Source organism: Ambystoma mexicanum, chromosome 9 (genome assembly GCF_040938575.1).
Source record: "Ambystoma mexicanum isolate Mex_15411 chromosome 9, UKY_AmexF1_1, whole genome shotgun sequence".
Taxonomy (NCBI): domain Eukaryota; kingdom Metazoa; phylum Chordata; class Amphibia; order Caudata; family Ambystomatidae; genus Ambystoma; species Ambystoma mexicanum.
Genome location: NC_090931.1, coordinates 1,505,627,432 through 1,505,637,790, shown reverse-complemented (window position 1 = coordinate 1,505,637,790; position 10,359 = coordinate 1,505,627,432). Strand labels below are relative to the sequence as shown.

The 10,359-nt window shown below is 50.4% G+C and overlaps 1 protein-coding gene across 1 annotated transcript in view; it reads left to right on the top strand.

The window, feature by feature from the left end:
* The first annotated feature begins 6,168 nt into the window (after positions 1–6,168).
* LOC138489351 (zinc finger protein 79-like) overlaps positions 6,169–10,359 on the top strand; it is a 35,203-nt gene continuing 31,012 nt past the window's right edge. Inside the window, exon 1 of the mRNA XM_069617069.1 lies at positions 6,169–6,345. Within this exon, the coding sequence (XP_069473170.1) occupies positions 6,322–6,345 (24 nt within the window). The 5' untranslated portion in view covers positions 6,169–6,321. The remainder of the gene's footprint in view (positions 6,346–10,359) is intronic.

Below are 10,359 nucleotides of genomic sequence, written 5' to 3'. Positions count from 1 at the left end.
CTGCTGACCTGGATGTCAGCGATGGGATCACCCTCGGACAGGTCTGGTGCCACAATGGGCTGGTCCGACAAGGGCTGATCAGGGTTGGTATCAGCCACATGACCCTCAACTGGGGGGGGGGGCATGGGTGTCCCTGACTGGTCCTCCAGACTGGGGGGGACAGGGGCACCCTGCAAGTCACAACCACGTCCCCTAGTGGATCCTCCACGGCCACCACGTGTGGCTCGGCCACCTTTGCCACCCTTACGGCTTGCACGCCTCCCAACCATGGCACTGATGTTATTGTGCGTATGGGAGTCGGTGTGCACAATTGTCCTGGGCAATTGGGTGTCAAAGGGGTTGGGTACCAGATGGTATTCGTACACTAGTGCAGTGGCAAGGCTATATGACACCCCTGGGGAAAGATGACGGGTCACGCAACGCACAGGCACCCCAAAAAAGTTAAGGAACGTGCACAATACCCCTCCTAGACCACGTGTGCTGATGGAAAACCCTGCACTACGCTGTGGCATCCAGTAACACAAAAATGAACGTATGCGTGTCACACACAGCCTAGAATGACCTCTGAAGGGGTAGGCTACACACGGGGCAAGCACAGAAGTTAGATACGTGCGTGACTCACCGTCTGCCAGGTAAAAGAGCGTGAAAAATGAGCGCGTTTGGTTGGCAACACCCCCGCCAAAAGAAGATGTGTACGCTGTCTGAGGAGACAGGACAACAGTAGAAGGGGACACTGTTTGAGGGAACAGGCCCAGGTAAACCAGTACAAGAGGAAAAAGAGAAAAAGCTGTCAGAGGTAACAGGGAGTACGAACTGGAAACGCCGTGAAGTAAATCGCGTGTGAAACGACAAGAAGTACAGAATTCACCCACTCGCTCTCCACGAAAAGCACGTACAAGGAAATGGTGTTCTACACTACCTTATATACAGGCCCACACGTACAGCGTCACTTACGGCGTGTACGTGCTTGGCCCATGTTCACCAATCACACGCTTTGTCACTTCTGCGTGTGGATCCTTTTTCACCAATCACACGCTTTGACACTCCTGCGTGTAGCTCACTTTTCACCAATCACACGCTTTGTCACTCCTGCGTGTAGATCCATTTTCACCAATCACACGCTTTGTCACTCCTGCGTGTAGATCCATTTTCACCAATCACACGCTTTGACACTGCACGTGCAGGTAACTAGAGACGCACATATGCTGGTGACGGGTTTTCGCGCGATTCGCTGAGTGTGGGATTTTCACGTGCAAAATCACTCCCTATCAGGCTGTCCACGCGTTCAAACACGAAAGACCACGCTCCTGGCCAGGAGGCCAAATTACAGTCCCCCAGAGCCCTGAGCACGCTCCCACCTGCCATCTGCTGCTGCCTGACTGCCTGCTGGCCACGTGCCCCACAGTGCTGGTGGGTGGGGGTGGTGGGAGACATGGGTGGGGGCCTGCTGGCAGGTGCCCCTGCACTGCTGGGGGTTGGGGGTGGTGGGAGACATGGGTGGGGAACTGGTGGAGGGTGCCCCTGGTGGATGGGTGGTGGGGGTGGTGGGAGACATGGGTGGGGGCCTGCTGGCAGGTGCCCCTGCACTGCTGGGGGGTGGGGGTGGTGGGAGACATGGGTGGGGGCCTGGTGGAGGGTGCCCCTGGTGGATGGGGGGTGGGGGTGGTGGGAGACATGGGTGGGGGCCTGCTGGCAGGTGCCCCTGCACTGCTGGGGGGTGGGGGTGGTGGGAGACATGGGTGGGGGCCTGGTGGAGGGTGCCCCTGGTGGATGGGGGTGCAGGGGGACATGATCAGGTGTGCAGGGTAGTCCCCTGTTTTGTGGGCTGCCTGCAGGGGCCGTGGAGGGTGTACAGGGTACACCTGTGAGGGGCCACCCAGCCTATTCGCGTGTGATAATTCCCACGCACCCCTGTAATACACGTACCCTGGCCAATCGCGTGTTGAACTTCCCGCTACCCCTGTAATACACGCACCCTGGCTGTTCGCGTGTGATAATTCCCGCGTACCCCTGTAATACACGTTCCCTGGCCTATCGCGTGTTCTACTTCACCCGTACCACTGTAATACACGTTCCCTGGCCTATCGCGTGTTCTACTTCACGCGTACCCCTGTAATACACGTTCCCTGGCTGTTTGCGTGTGATAATTCCCGCGTACCCCTGTAATTCACGTTCCCTGGCCTATCGCGTGTTCTACTTCACGCGTACCCCTGTAATACACGTTCCCTGGGCAATCGCGTGTTGTACTTCACGCGTACCCCTGTAATACACGTACCCTGCCTAGTCGCGTGTAGAACTTCCCGCGTACTCCTGATTTGAAGATTGCCCGCTTTGCTTTCCTTGTTTGCCTGCCCTGTGAAGTGGTCCAGGGTTAGCGCAGCCCTTAGCGATGATTTAGCGATTTTGATGGCTTTTCCTTGCGCAAGGGCGTTCTTGGGGGCGTTACTGGCGCTGCTGCAGGCTCGCTGCGATTCTCTGCGCCACGGCTGGTTTGGGAGCATGAAATCCATGAATACGCTGTGCGCGGAAATCAGTTTTAGCGCACGTGCCTGGCGCAGACTATCGCAGGCACACGCTGTGCGCCAGCCGCGTGCGCTACTTGTGCGCTGGATTCTATGAATTACCCTGTTGATGTCTGCACTTACCATTGCAATTGCCACCAGATGGCCGCACTTTTATTTATGGTCTTTATTTCATTGTTTTCCTATGTACTGCACTACCCCCACCCCTTTCCCCCTGCACTTTTCCCCTCCCCCTCCCCTGCACTTGTACGATCTCAATGTCACCTGGCCTATTAGGCCCATTAGGACCGTTGTCTCGGTCTTCCCTCTATTTCCCCTCCCTTGCCTCGTCGCGCCTTGAAACACTGGTGTATAGGCGCGTTATAAATTCCATATCATATCATACAGGGTGTTTGCCCGGCTTGGTATGCTAAAGTGGCAATATTAATGTAGCATTGCTCAGCTACTACAGTGAGGTTGTTTTTTATTAAACTATGTCTACTTCTAATTGATCCGCCGTATACTGGCTGACACTGCTTGTAGTCTTAACTAGATAAGCAATAATAAATCTCTGTAACAAGCTCACGGCTACAAGATGGCATGTGGGCCTCTAAGATGACACGTGGACTAATCCAACAGGGCCAGGGGAAGTGAAAGAGATAGCACTACTTTGAAGTTCTTGTTATATGCTAGAAACCAAGAGTACTCCTTAGCAATGACTATGAAGGCCTAGGTCCCCGCCTCTCCCACAGGTTTCAATGTGTTCATAAGTGTATAAGAACTGCTATGTTATGGGAGGGGCAAGTCTGTTGGATTCTGTCTTTGAGAACCTGTCCTGTTGATGCTTGTTTTTGCTTTTCCGTTTTACCAAGCCTACTTTGTTCGTCATTTTTGGATATCATGTCTGGATTTTTTTGCGGTATAAGACGTTGGATCATTAACATGTGAGCTGTGTTGAAGATCGGCGACCAGTGTTGTCCAGCGATGACCCCTGGGCCCATTACATAAGATGCTTGTGATATTGGCATGCCCCCCCCCCTCCTGAGCAAAATGTGGGCAGGCCGGCCCCCCAAAAATGCCAAATGGACAGTAAATCCAAATGGCTATGAACTATCACGCGCCGTTGCAAACAGTGCCAGTGCTTCAGTGACGACCATGCTGGTAGGGGCCTGAAAACCCAGCAGGTCGGGTCTGCCGGGGGTTCCATGGGCCCTACCGGCATTGTTGTTGTATGGCGGTCCGGAAAGGGTGTTGGTACGTTGCTACCGGCACCCTTATTTCCGGGCCGCCATATAATTAGGGCCTATGTGTGTATGCAAGGCACTGGGGGCCCACGGTGAAAGCATGGTATTTTTTACTTTACATCTATCATAGTTAGATGTCCAGTTCCTCGGGGGTGAATACCTCTGCCTTAGAGGGAGTCCTATTACATTAGCTCCAGGCCTCACTTGTTATACAATCCTGTCTATGCCCCTGGTGAGTTGGGGCGAAAGTGTCATGAACCGTCGTCTACGTCCTTTCTGGTCCTCCTGGTCCCTGACTCACAGAGGATTGCATGCAGTATTCCTTCCAACATGGCCGCTCGGAACGGAAAGCTCCGGATCAGTCTATGCGTTCCACGCTGCTCATCCTACAAGAGAGACACGCCCCCGCGGCTCTGCGCGTCTCAACACTACCGCTGCCTGTAGTCGAACGTGCTTTGCCGGAGTTCGATCAGGGCTCTCGCTTGATTCCTTGTTCCCAGCTCCTTGATTCCCTGTCCTATTCCTACCCTCTCCAATCTCCTGGAAAACCTTCTGTGCTCAAGTCACGGTCCTCCGTGCCTCCGTGCATAACTTGTTTGCTTCCTGATGTTACCCTGGACTTTCTGAATGCTCCTGGAAACTGAACCGCTATCCTCACGCTGGACGCTGAAGATCAGCGTTCGGGTCTATACAAATCCCAGACCGTAAAAAAGAAGAAATCCCAGAAGGTCACAAGTACTCAACAAAAACAGGTGAGACGGCGAGAGACTTGTGACAGAAAGATGCATCTAATGGGCCATAGGAAGGTGTAATGTCTATTCAGCCTCCTGAGGTGGGAATCAACTGCGCAAGAAGTTTAACAACCCCCCCCCCTGCCAGATTTCAAAACTGCCATCCAGCCCCCTCCCCAAAATGTTGTGGCTTGCTCCGTCCCCTGAGCACAGTATACGCCGAATGTACAGGGGCGTCCTACTTTCACCTTTGACACAAGCATATAGAGCGAGCATTATTTAAAGCTTAGTTTTGCAGTACATAATAGAAGGGGTGGGTGGTGCGCATTTGTATGGTCTGTGTGCTTCTTTATCATTGGTCCCTCATGTCTGCGGCTTTGTACTTGGAAAAGGAGGATGGATGTGGAGCTAATGAGCGGATTACTTGCTGGTAATCTTCATTAGAGTACTTACGGCTTCCTCTGCCTCCCAATATGAGGGAAGTAGGGTGGCCAACTGTCCCGCTTTTCGCGGGATTGTCCCGCAATTAGGGACTCCGTGCCGCCGTTTGCAGAGTGGCTGTGCGGGACGCAGGTTGTCCAGACTTTCGTCAGGACAAACTGCATCCATTACAGCCACACTGCGAATTGACATGGGCATTTAAACAGCACGGCGCTGCCGCCTCCTGCTTTTTTTCCCGGCAGCTCTGCAGCCCTGGCTCCTTTTGAGCCTCCCGGTCGAGCTGTAACTCTCGACACCTGGCTTTATTCAAATGCTAATGGTTTGTTCCTGGGTCGTGATGGTCATGTTTGCATAGCTCTCAACCATTTATACTACAAAGGCGGGTGAAATCACCTGATTTTGTTTTTGGCGGGTGAGACGCCCATTGGAATGAATGGGCGTGCAGGAGGCTTGATGGGTGATTCAGCCCTTTACAAGGCGGGTGACACCCGCCAAAAGCGTGTGAGTTGAGAGCTATGTGTTTGCAGTTAAAAAACGTGACCATCACCACACAAGGACAAACCATTTGCATTTCAATTAAGCCTGGTGTCAGAGCGTTACAGCTCGACCTGCAGGCTCTAAAGGAGCCATAAAAAAATGCAAATTAAAAAAAGGGGCAGGCCAAACGTAAATGACATTGTGGCGTCATCTGCGCCTTGTGGGTAAGTGTCCCGCAAAATACTATCAAAGAGTTGGCCACCCTAGAGGGAAGGGACAAATAAAGTCAGTGGTTATTAGTAACAGGGGGTCTGAATTGTGAAGGTATACATGCCCCAACAATATGGAACACGTGGTGAAAGAACTCGTGGTCAGAAAGAAAAAAAAAGCTGTCAGTGGTTGTTAACGGAGGCGCGGTGGCCGTGGCCGCTAAAGGTAAGTACTGTGACGATGAAGAATAGGTCCTCTCACCGCTTTTGAGGGTCATATGAGTCCATAGGGGGCGTATTTAAACTATAAGCACATTCAATTTCGTAAAGCATAAGTTCAGAGCTGAGGTTAACTGTTTCGGTGAAATGTCTTCTTTTCTGCGCAGTCTCAGTGCAACATTGGTGGCGAATTTTCTTTTGCGCACCCTCAGTACATAAGAGTGTTGATTAGTGTCTGTAGTTCTGCGCACCCTCAGTACATAGGAGTGCTGATTAGTATCTCTAGTTCTGCGCGCCCTCAGTACATAGGAGTGCTGATTAGTGTCTATAGTTTTGCGCAGCCTCAGTAAGCACTCGCAGGGGCGAGTGCGTTTCTGCCTCCTAGGCCATGCAGTCAGCTCTCCCACGGTGCTCGGAAGCCTAGAAGAGTGTTCTGTCTATCGAAATCCCACTGTGAGATCCACAGGAAGAGGCTGGGGAAAAATCCACCCAACATCAAATGACTGAACAGAGTTCAGATGAGGTGAGCTGCAACGCGTTGGATTCCGGGACATGGGACATTAAACATGAGCCCACAGGGGCTTTAATTCACAGCCTGCACAGAGCTGTTGGCTAAATAATGCTGAATACCCAGGAGCTGCTTCTAGCTCCTGCTTATCCAATCTTAATTTCGTGCCTTCAATGGGTGCCGGAGTGGTGCTTGAATGAGTAAGAGGCGCCAGGTTGTAATGTTCAACTGCATTATCAATTCTAAGGTGAGGTATGTGGAGTGATCTGTGGAGATGGGGTAGTGTGATGCATGTTGAACGGATAAGGATGAAGGTAAATGGGTGGGCCTAGTCCAACCATCAACAGCTCCATTGGCTCTCATTGAGCGCCAGCCAGACCGGCCATCAGGAATATTGTGAGGATAACGTTATCCAGTGTATTCAGTATAGAGTGAGGATGTGGATGCTGCACTGGACATGTGCATTTCCATTGTGGATATTGAATCCAGAAAGATTTTTAAAGCGTCGGGATCATTATGTATTGGAGTTCTTTGTTACGCTATTTTGCATCTGCTTGGGTGAAGAATGCCATATCGGGTGTTCAAACTCGTCATGAATGGTTTAAGGTGCAGGAAACTTTTTGTAGCAGTTATTTCTGTTAGTTCTTGAGAGAAAGAGTTTATTGGATTTCCAGGAAAGATTGTTGAGAGATTTGGCTGCTTGTAGGCCCATTCTAGCCTGCGTAAACTCCAGGAAATATATAATAAGACCTCTCGGTTTGGGTTGTTGAATAGGTGGTTGACCTTTACTGACTGTTTTCCTAGGCATCAGACGATGTGCTCTTGGAATGTTCAGATTTGTGTACGGTATGAGATTGAAGAGTTTTTGAATAGAAAATTCTACAGGAACATTATCAAAATGGTAATATATTTATGGTCAGGATTTTGAGGTTGTAGGGTTACTCAACTAAGCGGGTGTTCTGGCTGGCTACTCCGTCTTTCATGGGCTCCCTCCACTTTAGTGTACCGGCTTACTTGTCTCCGGATGTAAACATAATCATGAAAGAACAGTAACCCCTACTGTCTAAGGATACCTTTCTACCGGGGAAGGCCTAATGGCCAAATACTTATTCATTTTACCCCTCTGGGACTTCCTAAGGGTACGCTTCTGTGGTCTTTGCCCAAATTGATTGTATTAATGTTGTTTGGGATGGGGCCTGTTTCTTTAAACACTCTCCCGTTCTCTCACTCAATTTCATTGCTCTGCCTAGTCTTTTGCCACCTTACTTTCAACTCCTACTTCTCCTCTTGTCCGTCTCCCTTTTCTGCTCCATCCAAGTCGCGCCGGCCTCCTCCCTCCTTCTTTCCCACCTTCTATTCCCACCTCCTACCATCTCTGGCCTTATCACCCCCTCACTCTCACTTACTCAATCTTTACTTTCTCTCCTCTCTCTTCTCCCACCTCTTCACCTCTCTCCCTCTGATCTTAAAATCCTTTCCTTCCTACCTTTACCACTTTCTTCCTCCACCAACTACTCTCCTGCCCTTCAAACCTTCCCTCTACAACTCCTGCCTCTTTCTTCTCTTCACTACGACTCTCTCAATTCAGTTCACATCTCTCTCACACACTGCCTCTCTACTCTCTCCTTCAACTACGGAGGATAGCACAGGCGCAACGCACTGGTCTTGGAAGCAAGACCATGCAGAACAACAGAGGTTCGAAGCCCAAATCTGCGTTTAGAAATCAAACTCAGAGATGGTATTAGACGTGTTATAAAAAGCCAATTAAATAAAATAAACAATTAAATCAATTCTCCCTTCCCCCCTCTTCTACCACTCACTCTCACATAGACTCTCACTATCACAACTTAACCCTCTCTACTGGTTACCACTCTTGACACATGCATGACTCACCTGCACTCTTATCTATCTCCTCCACTGATTCTTCAGCCCTCTGCTCTACCTTCCATCTTCCTGCTTGTCTCTCAGTTCACCTCTGCATCTCATCAACCCAGCCAAATGCCCTTCCTCTGTCCTCCTCTTCCTCTGCCTCTTGTGTTTCATTTGACAGTGTGGGCCAACCTAACAATGTTTTTCCCCAGGGGCTGGCTCATCGTAATGCTACAAATACTCCTCTTAGCCCTGCCCCCTTCTGGCATGGCCTTTTTTAATCATTTTTGGTGTTTCTTCTGCAGGATGTTGGGTTTGGCATTCTGCTATGTTTAGGCTGCAGTGAGTAATGCTTCTCTTCTATGGCGTGTACTTTAATGTCAGACTCTACATGGGGTAGGGAGGGGTCAATGGTTTTCTCCACTGGTACGAGTTCCCATAGCGGGTCCCTCCTTTAACGCCTGGTCTGACCAGGCATTATGGACGGGACCCGTTAAGGGAAATCAGAGCCAATAACGGTAGCGCAATTTGCGGTACCGTTATTAGCGCCTTCCCCATTCCAATTGAGCCCTATAGGGGCTCAAATGGGAATAGGGAATGGCTTTTTCAATGGGGACTTACCGGTCCCGCAAACATCAGACTACACTGGTAAGTCCCCATTGAACGAGACCGGTGCCGGACACGTTATTGGTGGCAGCCATGGCGCAAATAGCACCATGACTACCACCAATCTCGTAATGAGGCCCATTCAGTTTAGAGTGCATGATGGTCCAGGTAGAGAGAGAACTTGGGGCAGAACTGAGGGCATTGCATTGGGTGTTGCAAGTGTATCAACCTTAGCACTCAAGGCACCTTCAGAGAGTTCAGGGACCGGGGCCTTCCCTATTCCCTCACCCCACCTCGGGAGGTAGGACTGGCTCTGGCTTACACAGTGGTAGGCATCCTATCCCACGTCGAGAGGGGTCCCTGTTCCTTCCTGTTCTTTCCTCCCTCTGACCCTGTCACACACGTGAAATAAGTAAAAATGTTAGCAGAGCTATATGATGTATCCCTGAGCCAGTGATGACAGGGAGCAGGAACCAGGCTGACTCAGGTAAGTGTAAAAGGAAACAGGCTTTATTCTTCTTGGTTACAAAGCATAGTCATAAGAAGTAGGAGAGTAGGTGATAAGCCTCTGCCCTGGTTCCTAGTCCATCTCCCAGTCCCAACCGTCACTCTCTAGAATCCCCAGGCCCCCCACACTCCAAGCTCCACTTAAACATTCTAGGAGGCCCTTGCACATACTCAGCCATTCAATACAGTCATACCAGGATACCAGCCATTCATCACAGTCATACCAGGATACCACACTATACCTCGTCAAGGTCCTTAACAGTAGTAGATGGTGAATAGTGAGCAGGAAATGGCTCCCACTCTCATCTCCAACTTTCTTACAACTTCTCACCGCTTCCAACTTTCCTCCATTTTTATTCTAGATCCTTCTGTTCCCTTTGATGTTATCAGTCACCCCACCCTTCTGTGCTGTGAATCACCCAAAATTTCACTCCCCTTCTCTCCCCACCGTGTCCATGCTGTCATTCACCCCACCCTGCTACTCACCCGCCCTAACATGGACATCTTTGTTTCTGTCCTTGACTGTATCTGCTCTTGCCTATCCAATTGGTCTGTCTCCATCACATGTAACAGTGGCCACTCGATCCCTAACCCTCTCACAGTGAGGGTTCCCAAGGGATCTGTTGCAGGTCCACATCAGCCGAGGACAGGAGTGTAAATTAGGGTTTTAGTGGAGTGTTAGGTTAGGCGGGGGCATATTTTGTATCTATTCAGTAGGCTGATATTGGCAGCCATGGAACTAGAGGTAGAGAACTGAAAGAGGATCCTAGGGTCGCAAACCCATGGGGGTGGGTGAGGAGGTTAGGAGCAAGGATATGGACATTGGGGGGGTGGTCTTGAAGGTTTAGGAGTGGGTCAGGTATATAGGCTAATAGCTCAGGTGTAAAGTTGGGAAGGAGAAGAAGAGGAGTGCTTTTTTAGCAAACTGGCGATGGGGAAAAGTGGTAAGTTTGCTAAGAGGTGGTGTTTAATATGAAAAGAAGTACGCCAAGAACAGATTTTTGGGGATTCCCAACTGTGAGAGGGATGGGTGAGATGGAGTTCCTG